This window comes from Schistocerca cancellata, chromosome 2, assembly GCF_023864275.1.
Source record: "Schistocerca cancellata isolate TAMUIC-IGC-003103 chromosome 2, iqSchCanc2.1, whole genome shotgun sequence".
Taxonomy (NCBI): Eukaryota; Metazoa; Arthropoda; class Insecta; order Orthoptera; family Acrididae; genus Schistocerca; species Schistocerca cancellata.
In genome coordinates this window covers 339,658,989-339,684,122 of record NC_064627.1, presented here as the reverse complement: position 1 = coordinate 339,684,122, position 25,134 = coordinate 339,658,989, and the positions used below count along the sequence as shown (strand labels likewise).

The following is a 25,134-nucleotide window of genomic DNA, read 5'->3' as shown; positions in this document are numbered from 1 at the left end:
TATGATCTGATGCAGATTGTGTTTTGTCCAACTAGGGTGCAGAGGAACAGTAGCACAACCATAGACGACCTTTTTATTTATTCTTCATTACTAGAAGGGCATTCTGTTAGTAAAAAGGTGAGTGGCCTTTCAGATCATGATGCACAAATTTTAGCACTAAAAGGCTTTTGTTCTCAAACAAATGTCACATACAATTACAAACTATGTAGGAAGTCAATCGAACGGAAATACAGAGTTTTTTAAACCTCGTCAAGGAACAAGAGTGGCGGGATGTTTGTAGTGCCGATAACGTTGATGACAAATATAATGCTTTCCTTAACACATTTCTCATCCTCTTTGAGAGTTGCTTTCCATTAGAACGACCTAAACTGGGCACTAGCAGTAAAAGGCAGCCTGAGTGACTGACTAGTGGGATAAGGATATCATGTAGAAAAAAGCGGGAATTATATCAAAAAGTTAGAAGTAGTCACAATCAAGCTACAGCAGCCCATTACAAACAGAGGTGTAAGGTGCTTAAAAATGTGACTGGGTTACGCAAGGTCGACAATATAAAGTCCGTTCGCAGTGAAAATATTTCTGTTACTGATACATCAGATATATGTACAGTATTTAACGATCATTCTCTGAACATCGCTGGTGAATTAAAAAAAAATTAGTTTCTACAGGGAATCATATAACTCTCTGGTAAATGACTTCATGAGATTGATGTCTGAAATACTCCTCTGTGATACAGACAAGTGGGAGATTGAGTCAATAACTCAATCACTGAAGGCTAAGGACTGTCGTGGATATGATGGAGTGCCTAAGAGAATATTAAAGTACTGTGCTGCACATTTTAGCCCTGTACTTAGTCATATTTGTAATTTTTTGTTTAGGAATGGTCAGTTTCCTGAGCGATTAAAGTACTCGCTAGTAAAGTCGCTTTATAGAAATGGAGAAAGGGATAATGTAGACAATTTTAGACCTATTTCTATGCCACAGTGTTTGCTAAAGTTATTGCAAGTACGTAAGGGTAACTGATCATTTTATATCACATAATTTGCTATCAAATATACAGTTCGGCTTTAGAAGTCGTTTAACAACTGAAAATGCTAAATTCTCTTTTTTCTGTGAGGTACTGGATGGGTTAAACAAAGGGTGTCGAACGCTAGGCATATTTTTTGATTTAACTAAGGCATTTGATTGTGTTGATCACAAAATATTGCTCCAGAACTAGCAGAATACGGGGATTAGCTCACAATTGGTTCACCTCTTACTTTAACAACAGCCAGCAAAAGGTCATTATTTACAGTGCTGAGAATGGCAGTGATGTGAGGTCTGAGAAGGGTACAGTCAAATTGGGGGTGCCCCAGGGATCAGTGTTGGGGCCACTCCTGTTCCTTATTTATATACACTCCTGGAAATTGAAATAAGAACACCGTGAATTCATTGTCCCAGGAGGGGGAAACTTTATTGACACATTCCTGGGGTCAGATACATCACATGATCACACTGACAGAACCACAGGCACATAGACACAGGCAACAGAGCATGCACAATGTCGTCACTAGTACAGTGTATATCCACCTTTCGCAGCAATGCAGGCTGCTATTCTCCCATGGAGACGATCGTAGAGATGCTGGATGTAGTCCTGTGGAACTGTTTGCCATGCCATTTCCACCTGACGCCTCAGTTGGACCAGCGTTCGTGCTGGACGTGCAGACCGCGTGAGACGATGCTTCATCCAGTCCCAAACATGCTCAATGGGGGACAGATCCGGAGATCTTGCTGGCCAGGGTAGTTGACTTACACCTTCTAGAGGACGTTGGGTGGCACGGGATACATGCGGACGTGCATTGTCCTGTTGGAACAGCAAGTTCCCTTGCCGGTATAGGAATGGTAGAACAATGGGTTCGATGACGGTTTGGATGTACCGTGCACTATTCAGTGTCCCCTCGACGATCACCAGTGGTGTACGGCCAGTGTAGGAGATCGCTCCCCACACCATGATGCCGGGTGTTGGCCCTGTGTGCCTCGGTCGTATGCAGTCCTGATTGTGGCGCTCACCTGCTCGGCGCCAAACACGCATACGACCATCATTGGCACCAAGGCAGAAGCGACTCTCATCGCTGAAGACGACATGTCTCCATTCGTCCCTCCATTCACGCCTGTCGCGACACCACTGGAGGCGAGCTGCACGATGTTGGGGTGTGAGCGGAAGACGGCCTAACGGTGTGCGGGACCGTAGCCCAGCTTCATGGAGACGGTTGCGAATGGTCCTCGCCGATACCCCAGGAGCAACAGTGTCCCTAATTTGCTGGGAAGTGGCGGTGCGGTCCCCTACGGCACTGCGTAGGATCCTACGGTCTTGGCGTGCATCCGTGTGTCGCTGCGGTCCGGTCCCAGGTCGACGGGCACGTGCACCTTCCGCCGACCACTGGCGACAACATCGATGTACTGTGGAGACCTCACGCCCCACGTGTTGAGCAATTCGGCGGTACGTCCACCCGGCCTCCCGCATGCCCACTATACGCCCTCGCTCAAAGTCCGTCAACTGCACATACGGTTCACGTCCACGCTGTCGCGGCATGCTACCAGTGTTAAAGACTGCGATGGAGCTCCGTATGCCACGGCAAACTGGCTGACACTGACGGCGGCGGTGCACAAATGCTGCGCAGCTAGCGCCATTCGACGGCCAACACCGCGGTTCCTGGTGTGTCCGCTGTGCCGTGCGTGTGATCATTGCTTGTACAGCCCTCTCGCAGTGTCCGGAGCAAGTATGGTCGGTCTGACACACCGGTGTCAATGTGTTCTTTTTTCCATTTCCAGGAGTGTAAATGATATGCTCTCTAGTATTATGAGTAACTCTAAAATATTTCTGTTTCCTGATGACACCAGCTTGATAGTAAAGGATGTTGTGTGCAACAGTGGCCCGGTTTCAAATCGTGCAGTTCATGACATTAGCTCATGGCTTGTAGAAAATAAACTAATGCTAAATCACAGTAAGTTTCAGTTTTTACAGTTTCTCACACACAATTCAACAAAACCCGATGTTTTAATTTCACAGAATGGGCATATGATTAGTGAAACTGAACAGTTCAAATTTCTAGGTGTTCATATAGATAGTAAACTATCATGGAAAGCCCACTTTCAGGAGCTTGTTCAAAGGCTCAATGCTGCCATTTTTACTATTCGAACGGTATTTGAAGTAAGTGATCGCTCGACACGACAATTAGTTTACTTTGGTTATTTTCATTTGCTAATGTCGTATGGTATTATATTTTGGGGTAATTCTTCCCATTCCAAAAGGATATTTTTCACTCAGAAACGGGCGGATTGGGGAATGATTGGTGTAAGTTCGCGAACCTCTGGTCGACCCCCATTCACTAGTCTGGGTATTTTGACAACATCAGCTTATTCCCAAGAATAAGCAGCTTTCACTCAGTTAATATTCGGCAGAAATTCAACCTGCATTTGCATCGGACTTCCTTAACTCTTGTGCAGAAAGATGTACAGTATACTGCTACATCCATTTTCAATAAGCCACCATAAGAATTCAAAAATCTTAGCAGTAATCCACGCGCTTTCAAATCTAAACTGAAGAATTTGCTCATGGGTCACTCCATCTATCCTGTTGAGGAGTTCCTTGAAAAGTTAAGCTGAATCTTATGTTATGTTGTTGATTGCGTTCACTTAAACTTATGGCTTGACTTTTTTTGGGTTCATAAACATTTTATTTTTATCTATTATGACTTTTGTGTTGTAATTTCAAGTACTGACACGTTCCATGACCTTGGAGATTTGCTCCTCAGTTTGGTCCTCTGGAACTTGATGTGTAAATAAAAATAAAAAAACACCAACGATTGATGTAGCACATGAATAGGATTCCTTAAGTACTCCAAATTTTTGGTGGTATATATTGACGAAAACTGGAACTGGAAGGCGCGTGTCACTGAACTGCTCAATTAAGTTCAGAAACGTTTTCTCTACGTATAATTGCTAGTTGCTGGCCAACAAACAAATCAACATTTAACATATTTTGCATATTTCCATTCATTGATGTCTTATAGCATAGCTTTGTGGGGCAATTCGTCACTCAGAACGAAAGTGATGCCTGTACAAGAGCGAACAATGAGATTAATTTGGGGCGTTCATCCGAAATCATCTTGTAAATATTTTTTCAAAAAGTTACCACATTTTAAGTGATTTTTAGTAAGTAAATTCGCAGGTGAATTTTGTCATAAATAATCCATCACGATTTAAGAACGATACTAATGCCTATAGCTAGAACATTAGCAGCAAAAATAGTCGTTACTGAAACTGTCAGTGGCACATCATTGTCTTCAGGTATCCTGTTGTCCAATGAAATCCGAGCAACAATTGCTCTAAGTCAAGATGTAAGTTTAAGTAGTATCCACATCTGGTGTATTAAGACCGGAATATACACTAAAGGAATTTCCCTATGTCTGAACCACTCGAAGGGCAATTAGATTGCAAGGAATCCAGTTCTGGTGAAGAGATACGTAACGCCCTGGAAAATTAGTTGCGCCGGCTCATAAACAATTCTTTTTCTACGAGAATTTAGGCCTTTTGTAAATGGTGATGAATTTGTGTTGAGTATGGATAAGCTTGAGTTTATGCCGGAAACTGGTACGGCTCTGTGCAGCATATGCACAATAAATAATCTGCAAAAAATATTTCTGGTTTTTATCCAGTTCACTCTTGTATTTCAGCACGTTTGTGAAGTTGCAAGAATATGGACGCTATCTTTTTATTTCAATTTTATTAGTGTCATTATATTTGATGTCAACTATGGGCAGTTGATTTACGCTGTAGGAGTATGCAAACACGGTCGTAGTGTTAGGTGATTGGCGTAGACCGCGATTCAGTCATGGCAGTGAAAAAATTACGAAATACTGTTAAGAAAAATCGAACTTTCAACCAAGTGTTGAACGAGCTGATTGATGAATCAGCTATCGAGAAAGCGAGTGGTAGCTTTTGTGCCCCGAGGAACCCCTTGTAAATACGAACAAATGAGACCCAAATACTTATTTTGAAATAACCGCGCATTTCAAGACAAGAACGAAATTTGTACTGAAGCTAGTTTTTTAAAAGAATTAGTAAAATTTTTCAGGTTCGTTTCCATCAGCGACAGCGTGTTCTACGACCATGTTAATGAGATCCGAGATTGGGGGAGGGGCAGCATCGGTCGTAAATTTTTAATCTGTGTAGCTGTCTTCAGTGCAATTATATTCAAGTCGTGATGACTCATCGTAAATAAAAGCGCACGTGGTACCACATTCCCATTAGAAATAGCAAACAATTGCTGTTTCTAATGGCAATGTGGTACCATGTGCGATTTTATTTATGATTAGTCATTATGACTTGAATATAACTGCACTGAAGGCAGCTACACAGTAGCTGGACTCGATCTGAAGTCGAATTAATAAAAAACAATCAACGGAGTTCAAAACGAAGTGCAGCTCTCTGAAGGTAATTCTAATCAAAAGCTGTTAAGTGTTAGACGAAGAGGCACAATGAACTTTTGTGAGTTACTTGTAACGAGAGAATTGCTGAATTACATCATTCAAGCCGCGCGTGAGGTATCTCGGTAGCGTTGCTTTAAGCTGCTTGGCATACGAGCGAATTTAGGAGACAAAATTGTTCGGTATTTCCTACAAATTCACATGTCCCCGCGGAAATCTTGGGAGCTGGTCTGAGCGGCCGCCCGCTGTAACGACGAAAATTTCATCTCATACCGGTGAAGTAGGCCAGCCACCTTAAGCTACTCCAAAGGTGCAGACACGTACACGCACTGGTGTTATCTTAAACGAAAGAGGAGTCGATACGATACCCGTTTCATTGAACATTCAATAATATCTTTCAAGAAACAATCAATGTGCTTGTAAGTTAAATATTTGTTTTATTCTGCAAGTATTTGGAAGTAACGGATGAACTTCAGTATGCAAGTAAGAAATCTAATTTCCTCTCCGCTGCATATGCGAAGGGAATAATTAAAAAGTGGAAACGGAAAACAATCTTAGTCCAGATCTGACATTTGTCAGAGGATTGAAAAAACAACGTATCTATGCCTGTACATAACTGATTTCTACCAAAAAATGAGAAGGTATTCTGATGAGACAGGATTATGAGGCTCACTGTATCAGTGCAAAAAAAAGAGAAATTAGAAAATAAATGCACTATTAAGGATGTTCTAAGTGCCATACCAAGAAAATGTTTAGTTCTATGCGTCAATAACAAAGGTTTTTAGAAACTTATTCTTGCAAAGAAGGAAACAGCAACCAGCCGCTGTTAATAATGCTACGAGGGCAGTTCAATAAGTAATGCAACACATTTTTTTTTCTCGGCCAATTTTGGTTGAAAAAACCGGAAATTTCTTGTGGAATATTTTCAAACATTCCCGCTTCGTCTCGTATAGTTTCATTGACTTCCGACAGGTGGCAGCGCTGTACGGAGCTGTTAAAATGGCGTCTGTAACGGATGTGCGTTGCAAACAACGGGCAGTGATCGAGTTTCTTTTGGCGGAAAACCAGGGCATCTCAGATATTCATAGGCGCTTGCAGAATGTCTACGGTGATCTGACAGTGGACAAAAGCACGGTGAGTCGTTGGGCAAAGCGTGTGTCCGCAAGGTCAAGCAAGACTGTCTGATCTCCCGCGTGCAGGCCGGCCGTGCACAGCTGTGACTCCTGCAATGGCGGAGCGTGCGAACACACTCGTTCGAGATGATCGACGGATCACCATCAAACAACTCAGTGCTCAACTTGACATCTCTGTTGGTAGTGCTGTCACAATTGTTCACCAGTTGGGATATTCAAAGGTTTGTTCCCGCTGGGTCCCTCGTTGTCTAACCGAACACGATAAAGAGCAAAGGAGAACCATCTGTGCGGAATTGCTTGCTCGGTATGTGGCTGAGGGTGACAATTTCTTGTCAAAGATTGTTACAGGCGATGAAACATGGGTTCATCACTTCGAACCTGAAACAAAACGGCAATCAATGGAATGGCGCCACACCCACTCCCCTACCAAGAAAAAGTTTAAAGCCATACCCTCAGCTGGTAAAGTCATGGTTACAGTCTTCTGGGACGCTGAAGGGGTTATTCTGTTCGATGTCCTTCCCCATGGTCAAACGATCAACTCTGAAGTGTATTGTGCTACTCTTCAGAAATTGAAGAAACGACTTCAGCGTGTTCGTAGGCACAAAAATCTGAACGAACTTCTCCTTCTTCATGACAACGCAAGACCTCACACAAGTCTTCGCACCCGAGAGGAGCTCACAAAATTTCAGTGGACTGTTCTTCCTCATGCACCCTACAGCTCCGATCTCGCACCGTCGGATTTCCATATGTTTGGCCCAATGAAGGACGCAATCCGTGGGAGGCACTACGCGGATGATGAAGAAGTTATTGATGCAGTACGACGTTGGCTCCGACATCGACCAGTGGAATGGTACCGTGCAGGCATACAGGCCCTCATTTCAAGGTGGCGTAAGGCCGTAGCATTGAATGGAGATTACGTTGAAAAATAGTGTTGTGTAGCTAAAAGATTGGGGATTAACCTGGTGTATTTCAATGCTGAATAAAACAACCCCTGTTTCAGAAAAGAAATGTGTTGCATTACTTATTGAACTGCCCTCGTATTTATTTATGCAAATAGTAGTGTTAACGATTTCGAAAGCACGGGTTCATCTTCAGACGGCTGTTCAGGTTTATATTACATTTGTTCTTGTTTACGTTAGTTGTTGGCTGTTTTTCTAACAACTAATGTAAACAACAACAAATGTAATATAAACTTGAACAGCCGTCGCAAAATGAACCTGCCGGTTCGAAATCGGTGACGTTGGTATTTGTGTAAATAAATAGTATTATTAAGTGCGCCCACCAGGTTAGCTGAGAGCGCAAATGCGCTGCTTCCTGGACTCGGATAGGCGTGCTGGCCGCGGATCGAATCCGCCTGGCGGATTAACGACGAGGGCCGGTGTGCCGGCCAGCCTGGATGTGGTTTTTAGGCGGTCTTTCACACCCCACTAGGTGAATGCCGGGCTGCTCCCCATGTTCCACCTCAGATACACGACTCGCAGACATTTGAAAACGATCGTACTATTTTGTGGTTTACACTAGATGCAGACAGCTGGGGTACACTAATTCCGTCTCGGGGGGGGGGGGGGGGGGGGTCGGTGCAGGGTGGCGACAGGAAGGGCATCCGGCCACCTTCTGACACTACACATTGCCAAGTCCATAATAACACAGCCTACCCTGTGTGGGTGTGCGACAAAGGACCAAAAGGAAATGATGATGAAATGGTATTATAAACAGTGACTAGTTGCTGTTTCCTTCTTTGCAAAAATCACTTTGTATTTTGTACACAGTCACGGTTTCAAAAAATTTCAGTTTTTGATAAAAGAGGAGGAAGAAAGACTTTTTTCCAAGTGTTATTAATACAAATGCACGTTATATTCGTGATAACGCAAGTACAGAATTACAGCATTAGGTTTGCAACTAATAGAATTATACGCAACAAAAACCACTTCTCATATCTTTTAAATTTTGGAACTCCAGAGGGAAGCACAGTTTGGCACAAGGACCATGCACCAGCCACTAACGCGTGTTCGCAAGACGTTCCCCGTTGTTTGGCACCAGGTTTAAGTCTAGCAACATACAGCAGAGTACCCAGAGTACAATAGCATTGGCAATACGTTTTGTGAAACAACATGGGACATTTTCTATTTCCACTTTTCAATTATTCCATAAATCGTAACATTTCGTGCCAGATACCCTAAAGACACACAGTAAATCGTTTCACATATTACTGAAAGTAAGTTCATTTCGGATATTTCTCAAACTCTCCGACAAACTCTGAAGGACAATGGGTTGCACATATATGATGACTTTCTGGGGAGAATCATATTGTTTCTGCAGAAAGGCGACATTGTGTCGTTCGCAGCTCGTGGTCGTGCGGTAGCGTTCTCGCTTCCCGCGCCCGGGTTACCGGGTTCGATTCCCGGCGGGGTCAGGGATTTTCTCTGCCTCGTGATGACTGGGTGTTGTGTGATGTCCTTAGGTTAGTTAGGTTTAAGTAGTTCTAAGATCTAGGGGACTGATGACCATAGATGTTAAGTCCCGTAGTGCTCAGAGCCATTTGAACCATTTTTGACATTGTGTCCCCAAAATAAAGCAGCTTGCTTTATAATTTTGTAAACGACACACAGTCTAGTACACTTCTTGTTATTGTAAAGATCAGTTTCGGCCGAATTACGCTATCATGAGGCCTAAAACAGGAGGGACATTCAATACGTAACGCAACACATTTCTTCCTGTGCAAATTTCGGTTGAAAAACTGCGGGTGTTGCTGTAGGACATCTTGGAATATTCCTGCTTCAGCCCCAATAGTTCTACGTAATTGCAATAGGTGGCGACTCAATACGTTGCCTTCAAATTGGCGTTTCTAACGGAAGTGCGTTCCAAGCAGAACTGAGTTTCTTTTGGAGGAAACCCAGAGCATCGCAGATATTCGTAAGCGCTTGAAAATGGCTACGGAGAACTGGCAGTGAACAGAAGCACGGTGAGTGATTGAGCGAGGCCTGTGTCATCATCGCAACAAAGGCGTGCAAAACTGTCCGATCTGCTGCGTGGCGGCCGGCAGCACACAGCTGTGACTCCTGCAGTGTTGGAACGTGCGGACACTCTCACTCGAGGTGATCGACGGATCTCAATCAATTATCTCGCTGCGCAACTGGACGCCTCTACTGGTAGTTCTGGTACACTCGTCCACCAGTAGGGGTGGTCAAAGGTGTGTGCCCGCCCGGTTCCTCGTCGGCTAACAGAAGACCATAAAAAGCAACGAGGGACCATTGCTCGTTACGAAGATGATCTTGACAATTTTTTGTCGAACATGATCATAGGCGATGAAACACGTGTTCATCACTTGGAACAGGAAACAAAACGGCGATCCATGGAGTGGCGCCACACGACCTCTTCTTTGAAGGAGGGGGAGATTAGTGCTTAAAGTCCCGACGAAAACGACGTCATTAGAGACGGAGCACGGTCAGGGAAGGATGGGGAAGGAAATCGGCCGTGCTCTTTCAAAGGAACCATCCTGACACTAGCATGAAGCGATTTACGGAAATCACAGAAAATCTAAATTAGGATGGCCGGACGCGGGTTTGGACCGTCGTCCTCCTGAAGGCGAGTCCAGTGTGCTAACCACTGCGCCGCCTCACTCGGTTCTTCTCTGAAGAAAAAGTTCAAATCCGCATCTCGAGCCGGTGTAGTCATGGCGTTGGTCTACTGGGACTCTGAATGGGTTATTCGGTTTGATATCCTCTCTTAAGCTGAAACGATCAACTCTGAAATATATCGTGCTACTCCCAGGAGATTGAAGAAACGACTTCAGCGTGTTCGATCTTCTCCTTCTCCTTCTCCGTGACAACGGAAGGCCTCACACAAGTCTGTGTACCCGAAAGAAGCTCACAAAACATCAATGCACTGTTCTACCACATCCACCCTACAGCCTGGATCTCGCATCTTCCGACTTCCATCTGTTTGGCCCAGTGAAGGACGGGGAGCAATGCGTGGACGGCGGGTGGTTATTGATGCAGGAAGACTTTGGCTCCTACGTCGACCAGTAGAGAGGTATCATGCGAGCATACAGGCTCTCCCAGTAAGGGAGCGTAAGACTGTCGCATTGAACAGAGATTATGTTGAAAAATAGGGTCCTATAGCCAAAAGAGTGGGGAATAACATGGTGTATAGGAATACTGAATAAAATCAACCTGATTTCACAAAAAATGTGTTGCATCACTTACTGAAGGTCCCTCGTATAAAGAGGAGGATACTTATCACCGGTATCAACCGGTGCACATCCTCAAAACTGTGCTGAGGAGCCGAAATATTATGACCATCAGTTTAATAACGTGCTGGTCCACCTCTGGAACGCGATACAACAGTGATTCTGCGTGGCATGGATTCTACGAGTCCTTGGTAGGCTTCCGGGGGTATGAGGCACCAGATGCGTACGCTGAGGTTCAGATAGTTCAAATGTCTCTGAGCACTATGGGACTTAACATCTGAGGTCATCATTCTCCTAGAACTTAGAACTACTTAAGCCTAACTAACCTAAGGACATTACACACAACCATGCCCTAGGCAGGATTCGAGCCTGCGACCGTAGCAGTCGCGCGGTTCCGGACTGAAGCGCCTAGAACCGCTCGGCCACAATGGCCGGCTGCGCACTGAGTCACGCAATTGCCGTAAACTACGAGCCGATTGTTTGTGGGGGCGGAGAGCATCCCCGATGTGTTGCATCATACTCAAGTCAAGGTGAATTTGACCACCTCATCGTGAGCTCACCGTCATGATTTTTAAACTACAGTAATACGATTCCAGCCTTGCAGGGCCATTTATGATGCTGGAAGACGCATTCACCACCAGGGAAGACATCAAGCATGAAGAGATGCATGCGATCCCCAAAAATGTTCACGCAGACCACAGCCTTCATGGTGCCCTGATTACTATCACAGGTCCCATGGAAGCCCAGCTGAATGTCTCCCATAGCATTATAATGGTCCCACTGTCCTGCGTCCTTGATGTGGTGCATATTTTGAGCACCTGGTCGCTTGGATGACGGAATATCCGGACACTCCCAGCGACATTGCGTAACAAGAAACTTTATTCATTCGCCCAAACGACAAGTTTCCATTGTTCCACCGCCCAGTCACGCCCATCCTATGCCCACCGCAATAGGAGTTGACATTGTCGTTATGTTAACATGGAAAAACATGGTGGTCGTCTGCGGTGGAGTCCCATACTCAGCAATGTGCGCTGAACGGTATGCTCCCAAACTTTTGTGCCTGCACCAGCATCGTACTCTATCGTCGGATGTGCCATAGATCATCACCTATCCAACTTTACAGAACAGGCAAGCCTCCGATGTCCAAATACTATAATTATCCTGCTTGTGGTTCAACCGTCTTTCAACCATTTTCCACAGACGCTCACAATAGCGTCTGAACAGCCAACCAGCGTCGCCATTTTCTTGGTGGTCGGTCCTATGCGCCGGGCCGGTACAACTTGCCCCTTGTCACAGTTTCCTATGTCAGCTGCTTTCCCCTTTTGTGGCCCGTATCGATAGTGTGAAGCGTATGCTTTCCTGGAAATCTAATAGTAGTTTCTTGGTCCACAGCTTTTGAACCTTTTTTAAATATTTTAGTTCATGCAGCTCTTATTGATTTTAGCACAGAGGTGTGCACGAACGCAGTGTGCTACGTTATGCGCAGAGACTGGCGGAACATATGTCGCCTGTTTGCCGTCTTTCTAGTGCTCTTGTCGGTGTCAAAGCACTTGCTACACCGGCGCTCTCCTGGCAGGTAGCAAAATGCTGGGACGTGTTCCACATGCAAACTGCATTTCTGCCGGTAAATTCGTCTCGAATAATTGATGTACACGGAGCACTGCCGTTCTCTATTGAGTTACTAATACCAGGCGTGTATTCATTCTTCGTCCCATAATGAACACTGCGATAGCAAGACGTGTGTCATCACACGTGCACTAACAGGAAAAATTAACACTTATCACTCAAAACACACAACAGGCGAGTTAGACTACAGCGCCACTACTGGCAGACGCGTCGAGTGGTACGTTTCCTTACACACATAACTATTGCATCTCTAACTGCGTGTGTTTCTCATTTTTACAGCATTATTTTTATCAGCTGTGTTTCCCACATCAACTGCCGTTCTTCCTACACGATTCAGGTCAGATCCTTGGTATCGGCCGTCGACGAATTTCTAAAATCTATCAGCCCTTGTGTTTGTACATCTAACCTCCCCTTTTTATTTCTCCATAATTAAGTTTAATCTTATTCTGTGCAGTATTAATTTTGTTCAATAATCTGTTTCTCAGTTTCTCTACATGTCCATATTATTAATTATCGTTTTGCTTTTTTGAATTTCCCGTGAAATTCATTTCTTAGCATCCTATACGAAGCTTAGCCATAGACTTTTAATTATCACCTCGAAAAAAAGCCAAGCTAGGTAATTAATTTATTGTTTATTTGGGATGGACAGAAACATGAAAACATCAAAAACACATTTGATTACTACGTTTAATACCTCGTAAGTAAACCGTTGGCATTGAAACAGCTTCCAGTAGTTTCGGTATGGGTAAATACAGGTCCTATGCGGTTTTCAACGGAATCTGGTATCGTTCTTCCTGCAAACCAGTAGCAAGTTCAGGTACAGATGGTATATGTGAGATGGATAGCGTTCACGCATCCTCTTCCCCTAAGCAGACCACAAAGGATCAATAATATTGAAATCTGTTGACTGTGGTGACCAAGGGAGTCGCGAAAATTCATCCTCGTGCTCACAAAGCTAGTACCGTCTGATGCGAGCTGTGCGCACACAAGTCCTGTCGTCTTGGAACACAGGATCAACATTGGGAAACAAACAATGTACCATGGGATGGAACTGATAAGCCAAAATGGTCACTTAATCCTTGCCAGTAATGCGACCTTGCGGAGTAACCATGGGGCCCTTGGAATACCACGATGTGGCTGTCGAAATCATCACCGAATTCCCATCATATTTCACTCTTGTGACGTAAAGTCGGCCAGAAGTTAGAAACAGTGTGAAACAACACTCATACTCACAGGCTTCGCTAGTGCGATTTTCAGTTCTGCAGTGACTTTCGCAGCTGTCGTCCTCTTAATTTTTCGTCAGAGTCCTCTTCAATGACCGTCTGTCACAATCATTCAACACACACTTTCGTCCGCGTTGTGACTTAGCGGATGATGTTTATTCTCTTTGCCTATAAGCGGTGTAAATCTTCGATACGGTGGCTCTTGAAACACCAAACACGTCAGCTGCCTTGGTTACAGAGGCACCCGCCATAATAGCACCAATAATTTGCCCACATTCGAATGCTCTGACTTCGAACATTATGCACTCAAAACTACACAAAGCACTGTCCTGACCACGACTGAGACTTGCAACGTATTGAGGACAGTATACAGGCCGTCCATGGTGAAGTACACCAGTGCAAACTGCAAGGTTGGGTAGCATCTGCATTTTTGTTTAAGTATGCATTTTTCGTGGTGTTGCCATATCTTTGTCCGCCCCCTCTACACGTCTGCATTAATGGTACACATGCTCCAAAACGTCGCAGCACGTTGCTAGATAAGCCAAAACAAAGTAGCTCAGGTCATATGTAAAGTGGAGTACTGTGCGGTAAGTCATTTGCTGCGCATGAGGAGGGGGGAGGGGGCTACAACGCTGCTGTTAGTCTTGATAAGTTGGTGGGAGTGTACGTCAGCAATACACCATCATATGACACAATGGTTATGTCGTTCAGTCGTTTTCAATGTGACTGAAAAAGTTTGAATGACGAAGAACGAAGTGGCAGACCATCTGTCTGTTAATAGCTGGGAATCGCAAGCATGGTGAAGCCATGGAGCTCCAAGACCGGCATACCAGAGGCGAGACAACAGTGGAAAAAGAGAAAATCAGTCATGGAGCAGTTTTAATCGTCTTGTACGACATTTTGAATGAGACAAAGATTGCCGCCCGCTGCGTTCAGCATTGCTCACACCTATTCAGAAACATAGGGAATGTTGCAGCTCTATTAGACCCATCCAAGCCACCTCACTACCATGGACGAGTTCGGCGTGTACCACTGTGATACCGAAACAAATAAGCGAATCAGACAATGGAAACATGTGGGTTTGCCACCGCCGAAAAAGGTGGAGACCCATCCGTATTGGGCAAGGTGATCACATGTGTTTTGGGACTACCATGATGTGGTGCAAACCTATGATTAATGAAAAGCCGCTCCACTTACTTTTGTAAGAACGTTATTAACTTCACAAGAGACTTTATACGAGGTATGTCCACAAAGTAAGTTCCGTTTGGTTATATAAAACAAACGTGTACAGATACAGAAATAATATTTATTGTTCAGAAATCTACAACTGTTAAACTACTTTTCTACATAGTTTCCGAAATTTTGTAGGCACTTGTCATAGCGTGGCACAGGTTTTTGTATGCCTTCTTCATAGAAGGTTGCCACCTATGTACTCAACCACGTGGGAACATGTTCTTTCAGCTCGTCATCATCGTTGAAGTGTTGGCCACCAAGGACAGATTTTAGGTGTAAGAAGAGATGAAAGTCGCTAGGAGCGAGGTCCGGGCTGTACGGAGGATGATCAAACGCTCCCCAGTGAAATTTCCTTAAGAGTTGTTTGGTCACATTTACCGTGGAGGTCAGGCATTATCGTGGAAAAAAACAACACCTTTTGACAGTAATCCTCGGGGCTTGTTCTGTACTGCGCGGCGCAATTTCTTAATGGTCTCGCAGTAACCATGTGCATTGGTTGTTTGGCCTCGTGGTGGGAAATCAATCAACAAAATGCGATCTCTGTCTCAAAAAACGGTGCACATGACTTTTCGAGGTGTCAAGATTTGCTTAAGCTTAACCTTCGTTGGGGATGAAATGTGCCTCCATTCCATTTATTGCCGTTTTGTTTCAGCGGTGTCGTCGATACCCAAGTTTCATCCCCCGTGACTGTCCTAGAAAGAAAACCATCGACTTCTTCATTGTAGGGTGTCGAAAACTGAAGTGCACTGCCCATCCGTCGTTTTTTGTGTTGTTCAGTAAGAATTTTGGGTACCCAATGTGAACAAAGTTTTCGAAATTTAAGTTTTTCATAACAATTTCATGAATTAGTGATTGTGAGATTTGTGGAACTTCCATAGCAAGGGCACTAAGTGTAAACTTATGGTTGTGCTTAATCTTCTCTTCAATTGTGTGAACCAATCCATCAGTAACCACAGACGGACGTCCACTTAGGTCATCATCGTGTACTTGATCACGTCCTTCATTGAACAGTATGACCCATCTTCTAACCATTGAATCATTCATAGCATTTTGTCCGTAAACTTCGCAGATTTGCCGATGAATTTCCTTTGGTTTAACTTTCTTTGCATTTAGGAAACGAATCACAGATCTGATTTCACACGCGGCGGCATTTTTAGTTACGGCTGACATTATAAAGAAGCACTACGAAGCACACGTCGGCAGTAGCGATCTGAAAACGGAGTACATGTCTTCTCCTTGAGTCAGAGTACCTGCCGCGCATGCTCGGAACTGCGATCGTAGCGCTGCCGCAGATGGAAATAGAAACGGAACTTACTACGTGGACGACCCTCGTATTAGGCCATTATCAAGTGTATCTGAAAGTCATGCTGTAGAGCAGCAGACAAATTAATCAGTTCATTTGACATTGCGTCTGTACAGCATAACTTCCAGATACACTTGATAGCCGGCCGGGGTGGCCAAGCGGTTAAAGGCGCTACAGTCTGGAACCACGCGATCACTAAGGTCGCAGGTTCGAATCCTGCCTCGGGCATGGATGTGTGTGATGTCCTTAGGTTAGTTAGGTTTAAGTAGTTCTAAGTTCTAGGGGACTGATGACCTTAGAAGTTAAGTCCCATAGTGCTCAGAGCCATTTGAACCATTTTGATACACTTGATAATGGCCTAATTTAAAGGCCAGAACCAGTCTTGTGAACTTGATGAAGTTCTTAAAAAAGGAAATGGAGTGGCTCTTCGTTAACTGAACATCAGTTGCGGAATCAGAAGCACCTCCGTCCAGATATGGAGAAAATAACGAAGTCGTGATATTCATAAACGGGAAATCGACACAGGAGCATACTACCGATTTTTCCTGGCAAGGTTATGTCAGGCTGCCAAGACGAAGTTGCGCAGTAAGATCTCCGATCGGGTACTTTTCTTCCACGGAGACTCCCCGGCTCATTCTGCACTGTACCCAGTTAGATGTGCTGCTTCTTTGAGCGATTAAGTTATGATTACTTATGGACATGCTGTCTACGTTTCAGAACCCTGATTGTGTGGAATAATTACTTATTCGTAAGTCACATTTAATTGTTTTTGTGTCATTTTCTGCAGCTCGTGGTCTTGCGGCAGCGTTCTCGCTTCCTGCGCACGGGGTCCCGGGTTCGATTCCCGGCGGGGTTATGGATTTTTCCTGTCTCGAGATGACTGGGTATTGTTGTGTCGTCATCATCATCATTCATCCCTTTTACGTTCGGAGGAAGGCAATGGCAAACCAGTTCCACTAGGACCTTGCCTAGTACGGCGGTGCGGGTCTCCCGCATCGTCCCCTACGCTCCTCGGAGTATGGAACCTCATCATCATCATGCTTAACATGTTGCAACGCGTTTCGAGGAGGGTCTGCTCATCTTCAGGCGTTGTACATACAGAAAATTGTTACTTAAAAATAAAATGTCTTAAACTAAATTAACATAGGACTTTTGTTCATTGTTATCTGCTGGTGTAGCTGTTGGGATACTTGTCTGGAGAGGGGTGGTGGGGAAGTGGTTGACCAGAAATTGATGTTCAGCGATATCTTCTGCTGGTGTGGTGGGGCTGCTGTGTCTTAACGAGACTTTCGTGTAAACGGCTCAAGATGAGCAAAACATGCTCGAAACGCGTTGCAGTGTCGTTAAATTAAACATAAAAACAGAAGTTACTGGCAGGAGAAAATAAAAGAAAGTAATTAAATTTTACCTCGTCTCCGCAGTCTCTTGACATGATGCCCAGTGACTTCCCCCTCCTCCCTCCGGTGAGAAAAGCATTGCGTGTCAGGCATTTCAAGAAATACGACATGGTGATATTCTAGGTGTATTGATTGGTGAGCAATTAAAACGCAGGCTTCTACAACCAAGCCCTCTGGCAAGTCATGCATCGCCGTGAAAAATATGTCACATAGAAGGTAAATGTATAGGGAAGGACTAAAAACATAACCAAGTGTCGCCGTCGCAGTCTGATTTTTTTCGACGCGATAGATACAATTTTATGACTACATCTTGTACTGACGAATTGTCATCTCATCGTTCACTTCCTAATAATTATTTCTTTCCTCAATGAGAGAACATAATTGCAGAACGATCCATGGATTTTCGGCGCCTTATTTCGCTTGGAAGAGGTCAGATGCTGGGGTAACGTATCGCAAGGTACAGTCCATCTCCGAGGGGCCACGTCCTTTGAGCTTTTGTGTGTGGAGTGTAGAGCTAAAACACTAGTAGGTGAAGGTGGGGTGAAGTGCATTCTAAAGAAAACTGAATGTTTACCAAACCATGGTTATTCACATAAGTTTGTCTGTTACACATTTTGAACGTACATTTTATAAGGTATCGCACCAAATATTTCTAAATGAAACAGAAAATAATATATAGGAACTACATGCGTTTTGAGGCTTACAGAGTGACCACTTTCCTCTATGTAAGACGCTAATGTGGCCATTGCCATCGTAACAGCATCCCAAGTGTACTGTTCTGGTTTTTGGATATATTTTCTAGGCATTTTGATGCCCTAGCATATGAAACTTTACCAAGTGGCTGGAGCAGACCATTTTAGATCGAATTTTTCTATTAGGCTAAATAAAACAGAACAAAGAGGGTTTTAAATAGTACAAATTAATCAACTCAAAATTGTCACAAAGGAATAGAATGACGAGTGAAGGACAGATGGGTCTAGAAATCAATCTTATCTGTAGTATTGTGCGTGATATATGGAAGAACTAACTCGTATTGGGGTAAACACCTTGGCCACTTTTCCCGATGAACAGTGTGGCCACTTTTCCCCGATCTGACGCCAAGTCGTCATTAGTGACCCACAGTGGAAACCATCAGACCGAAGAAACAACAAGTAACTACATTTGATGATCAAAAGACACTATTTAAACACTGTTACGATAAAAAAGTATTACTCTACCTTAAGCGCGGTAACAAGAATAATATAAATAACTTAACGAAGTAGATCACGCGGGAGTGGCTAACTGTCAGTGTCTAATGGGTACAACATTTTTACGCAAGCGACCATCTTGCCGTCATCAGGTGCGCTGATGAAGTGACTGCTTGATTGCCGGCTTGGGGCTTATATCGCTTCCCACCCCCTCCCTGCGTTGTGGTGGTCTATCCTCCATCGAGGCCCCAGCATTACCTCGCCCACTCCTCGCGGTGTCACCAGCGCACCAGAAGATGGCAAAGTGGTCGCTTGCCGAAGGATTGCGCCCGTTGGACACTGACATCTGGCCGTTCACCCCTGAACTACACTGTGAAACAGAATTAAAGGATCACTTTTTCGAAATTCCGTAATGTCTCTCATTCAGTGGTGTATACGGAAAAACCTCAAGGAGGGGGCGCTAAAGACATCTTGATCTACCTCTACTTTTACCGCGATAAAAAATAATCAAGTCATGTGCAGACGTTAGGAAAGTTTTATTTAAAGTGGTTATACACATATACAAGAGAATCCCATCTGGTGTAAACTAGCTTCCTATTCGGCGAATAGTCCGTATTTATAACGATACGTATCGAATGTTCTCTGTAGAAGGAAACAGTAGAATATTAGCGACTTTTCTCGAACCAATGCCAGACAGAATAGCGTATCGAGATCACTAGAATGGCTGCGACTTTTCTCATTATTTCCTTCCTATCTCTATCCCATCCCGTTTTCTTTCCGTTCCTTTCACCCCAGTTATTCGTGTATACAGGGTGTTACAAAAAGGTACGGCCAAACTTTCAGGAAACATCCTCACACACAAATAAAGAAAAGATGTTATGTGGACATGTGTCCGGAAACGCTTAATTTCCATGTTAGAGCTCATTTTAGTTTCGTCAGTATGTACTGTACTTCCTCGATTCACCGCCAGTTGGCCCAATTGAAGGAAGGTAATGTTGACTTCGGTGCTTGTGTTGACATGCGACTCATTGCTCTACAGTACTAGCGTCAAGCACATCAGTACGTAGCATCAACAGGTTAGTGTTCATCACGAACGTGGTTTTGCAGTCAGTGCAATGTTTACAAATGCGGAGTTGGCAGATGCCCATTTGATGTATGGATTAGCACGGGGCAATAGCCGTGGCGCCGTACGTTTGTATCGAGACAGATTTCCAGAACGAAGGTGTCCCGACAGGAAGACGTTTGAAGCAATTGATCGGCGTCTTAGGGAGCACGGAACATTCCAGCCCACGACTCGCGACTGGAGAAGACCTATAACGACGAGGACACCTGCAATGGAAGACGCAATTCTTCGTGCAGTTGACGATAACCCTAATGTCAGCGTCAGAGAAGTTGCTGCTGTACAAGGTAACGTTGATCACGTCACTGTATGGAGAGTGCTACGGGAGAATCAGTTGTTTCCGTACCATGTACAGCGTGTGCAGGCACTATCAGCAGCTGATTGGTCTCCACGGGTACACTTCTGCGAATGGTTCATCCAACAATGTGTCAATCCTCATTTCAGTGCAAATGTTCTCTTTACAGGCGAGGCTTCATTCCAACGTGATCAAATTGTAAATTTTCACAATCAACATGTGTGGGCTGACGAGAATCCGCACGCAATTGTGCAGTCACGTCATCAACACAAATTTTCTGTGGACGTTTGGGCAGGCATTGTTGGTGATGTCTCGATTGGGCCCGATGTTCTTCCACCTACGCTCAATGGAGCACGTTATCATGATTTCATACGGGATAATCTACCTGTGCTGCTAGAACATGTGCCTTTACAAGTACGACACAACATGTGGTTCTTGCACGATGGAGCTCCTGCACATTTCAGTCGAAGTGTTCTTACGCTTCTCAACAACAGATTCGGTGACCGATGGATTGGTAGAGGCGGACCAATTCCATGGCCTCCACGCTCTCCTGACCTCAACCCTCTTGACTTTCATTTATGGGGGTATTTGAAAGCTCTTGTCTACGCAACCCCGGTACCAAATGTAGAGACTCTTCGTGCTCGTATTGTGGACGTCTGTGATACAATACGCCATTCTCCAGGGCTGCATCAGCGTATCAGGGATTCCATGCAACGGAGGGTGGATGCATGTATCCTCGCTAGCGGAGGTCATTTTCAACATTTCCTGTAACAAAGTGTTTGAAGTCACGCTGGTACGTTCTGTTGCTGTGTGTTTCCATTCCATGATAAACGTGATTTGAAGAGAAGTAATAAAATGAGCTCTAACATGGAAATTAAGCGTTTCCGGACACATGTGCACGTAACATATTTTCGTTCTTTGTGTGTAAGGAATGTTTCCTGAAATTTTGAGCGTACCTTTTTGTAACACCCTGTATGTTCCAGCTGTTTCATCGCGAGTGGTGTCTGTTCCGTTGGACATGTCTGACGGAACAGTGAGCACTCAAATCTATAAGTGTCAAAGATCAAGTGGGTCCACTTCCACTGGATTACCTCCATGTGTATGTACCTCCATTGGAAGGTATTTCCGGCAGTACGTCCGTGTGACCTATTTGGTCCTTATCCTCTCACCTGCACTTTGTCCCCACTTAGCAAAATCGGCGCGTGCACAGGACGGCGGACTTACTTGCAGAGCGTCGGCGGGCAGAGCAGGAAGAGGACGCGGTTGTCGCTGAGGTTGGCGCCGTAGACGAGCGCGAGCACGCAGTCGCGCGTGGCGAACTTGTCGAGGCCGTAGCGGCGGCAGGCGGTCAGCAGGTCGGGGTCGCGGTCTCGGTCGCGGCCGCCCTGAGAGATCTCCTTGACGCAGGCGAGGTCGAGGTAGCCCTCCTCGAGCGTGGGCTCGGCGCCCGCCAGCTTGAGCAGCAGGCCGGGCGCGACCGCCTCCTCGGGGTTGGCGCCCAGGCAGTAGTCGGAGGCGGGCCCGCCGCCGCCGCCCGCGCCCGTGCGCAGCGCGCTCCACGCCGGCCGCCCCCACGTCAGCGTGGCGCAGCTGCGCTCCAGGCGCGCGTACACCAGCGCCGTGCGCGACCCGCCCTCCGCGTCCCAGTGCACCGCCGTGCTGCCGTGGTGCAGCACCTGCAAGCGCCGGCCCACTCTCAGCGAACACGGCAAATGACTCTGAGCACTATGGGACTTAACATCTGAGGTCATCAGTCCCCTAGAACTTACAACTTCTTAAACCTAACTAACCTAAGGACATCACACACATCCATGCCCGAGGCTGGATTCGAACCTGCGACCTTAGCGGTCACGCGGTTCCACACTGAAGCGCCTAGAACCACTCGGCCGTCCCGGCCGGCTCAGCGAACACGGATACTGCGAGCTGCGCACGAGAACTGCCACACAGTCACTGGTAGCGAGTGACCTCTATTAAATATCTGGAGGTGTGCGTTTGTATAACCTCGATAACAACGACAGGGAAGCAGTAGTGAAGAAGGGAGTGAGACAGGTGTAAAGATACTATAGTCGACATCCGCACCAACGATATACAGGACGACCCAAAGGTCCATTAACTTTTGAAAATTCTTCACAGAATAATCCAGGGTAAGAGGTAAACATTGACACACATGCTTCAAATGACACAGGGTTTTACGAGAAAAAAAGAAAAAGAAAAGTGCACTAAATGACCAACAAATGGCTCTTCATACGATATTAAAAGCAGTAATCAGCACAACAATTGATTTTTAGAAAAGACGACGTTCTTTATGCCAATTGCTGAATATGTCGGCCGTCATTCTTCAACACTGGCTCTGAGCACTATTGGACTTAACATCTGAGGTCATCAGTCCCCTAGAATTTGTTGTTGTTGTTGTTGTGGTCTTCAGTCCTGAGACTGGTTTGACGCAGCTCTCCATGCTACTCTATCCTGGGCAAGCTTCTTCATCTCCCAATATTTACTGTAACCTACATCCTTCTGAATCTGCTTGGTGTATTCATCTCTAGGTCTCCCTCTACGATTTTTACCTTCCACGCTGCCCTCCAATAGTAAATTTGCCTCAGAATATGCCTTACCAACCGGTCCCTTCTTCTTGTCAAGTTGTGCCACAAACTCCTCTTCTCCCCAATTCTATTCAGTACTTCATCATTAGTTATGTGATCTACCCATCTAATTTTCAGCATTCTTCCGTAGCACCACATTTCGAAAGCTTCTATTCTCTTCTCGTCCAAACTATTTATCGTCCATGTTTCACTTCCATACATGGCTACACGCCATACAAATACTTTCAGAAACGACTCCCTGACACTTAAATCTATACTCGATGATAACAAATTCCTCTTCTTGAGAAACGCTTTCATTGCCATTGCCAGTCTACATTTTCTATCCTCTCTACTTCGACCATCATCGGTTATTTTGCTCCCCAAATAGCAAAACTCCTTTACTACTTTAAGTGTCCCATTTTCTAATCTAATTCCCTCAGCATCACCCGACTTAATTCGACTACATTCCTAGAATTTATAACTACTTAAACCTAACTAACCTAAGGTCACCACACACATCCATGCCCGAGGCAGGATTCGAACCTGCGAGCGTAGTGGTCGCGCAATTCCAGACTGAAGCACCTAGGACCGCTCGGCCACACCGGCCGGCTCTTCAACACTACCTTCAGTCGAGGGACAATACTGTGAACGGCACTGTACAGTGAGAAATTGCCGTCGGATGTTGTCTTTAGCAGTCCTAGTGAGGTCGGACGATTGCGGTAGACTTGCGACTTCAACTGACCAAGGCCAAACATGACGTACATCTACATCTACGTGATTACTCTGCTATTCACAGTAAAGTGCCTGGTAGTGGGTTCAATGAACCACCTTCAAGCTGTCTCTCTATCGTTCCACTCTCGAACGGCATGCGGGAAAAACGAGCACATAAATTTTTCTGTGCGTGCCCTGATTTCTCTTATTTTATCGTGACGATCATTTCTCCCTATGTAGGTGGGTGGCAACAGAATGTTTTCGGAATCGGAGGAGAAAACTGGTGATTGAAATTTCACGAGAAGATCCCGTCGCAACGAAAAACGCCTTTGTTTTAATGATTGCCACTCCAATTCACGTATCATGTCTGTGACACTATCTCCCCGATTTTGCGAAAAAACAAAATGAGCTGCCCTTCTTTGTACTTTTTCGATGTCATCCGTCAGTCCCACCTGATGCGGATCCCACACCGCACAGCTGTACTCCAGAATAGGGCGGACAAGCGTGGTGTAAGCAGTCTCTTTAGTAGACCTGTTGCACCTTCCAAGTGTTCTGCCATTGAATCGCGGTCTTTGGTTTGCTCTACCCACAGTATTATCTATGTGATCGTTCCAATTTAAGTTATTTGTAATTGTAATCCCTAAGTATTTATTTGAATTTACTGCCTTTAAATTTGTGTGACTTATCGCGTAATCGAAATTTAGCGGACTTCTTTTAGTACCCATGTGAATAACTTCACATTTTTCCTTATTCAGGGTCAACTGCCACTTTCGCACCATATATATGTCTTATCTAAATCATTTTGCAAGTCTTTTTGATCATCTGATAACTTAACAAGACGGTAAATGACGGCATCATCTGCAAACCATCTAAGACGGCTACTGAGATTGTCTCATAAGTCGTTAATATACGTAGATCAGGAACTATAGAGGGCCTGTAACACTTCCTTGGGGAACGCCGGATATTACTTCTGTTTTACTCGATGACTTTCCGTCTATTACTACGAACTGTGACCTTTGTGACAGGTACTCACGAGTCCAGTCGAAAAGCTGAGGCCATTCTCAGTAGGCACACAGTATCGTTACAAGATGCTTGTGAGGAACGGTGTCGAAAGCTTTATGGAAATCTAAAAATACACTCCTGGAAATGGAAAAAAGAACACATTGACACCGGTGTGTCAGACCCACCATACTTGCTCCGGACACTGCGAGAGGGCTGTACAAGCAATGATCACACGCACGGCACAGCGGACACACCAGGAACCGCGGTGTTGGCCGTCGAATGGCGCTAGCTGCGCAGCATTTGTGCACCGCCGCCGTCAGTGTCAGCCAGTTTGCCGTGGCATACGGAGCTCCATCGCAGTCTTTAACACTGGTAGCATGCCGCGACAGCGTGGACGTGAACCGTATGTGCAGTTGACGGACTTTGAGCGAAGGCGTATAGTGGGCATGCGGGAGGCCGGGTGGACGTACCGCCGAATTGCTCAACACGTGGGGCGTGAGGTCTCCACAGTACATCGATGTTGTCGCCAGTGGTCGGCGGAAGGTGCACGTGCCCGTCGACCTGGGACCGGACCGCAGCGACGCACGGATGCACGCCAAGACCGTAGGATCCTACGCAGTGCCGTAGGGGACCGCACCGCCACTTCCCAGCAAATTAGGGACACTGTTGCT

General features: G+C 45.3%; 1 protein-coding gene across 1 annotated transcript in view; it reads right to left on the bottom strand.

Annotated features, from left to right (window-relative positions):
- LOC126153857 (uncharacterized) overlaps positions 1-25,134 on the bottom strand; it is a 1,728,205-nt gene that overhangs the window by 111,838 nt on the left and 1,591,233 nt on the right. Inside the window, exon 44 of the mRNA XM_049916098.1 lies at positions 21,396-21,847. Coding sequence (XP_049772055.1) covers positions 21,396-21,847 — 452 coding nt within the window. The remainder of the gene's footprint in view (positions 1-21,395; positions 21,848-25,134) is intronic.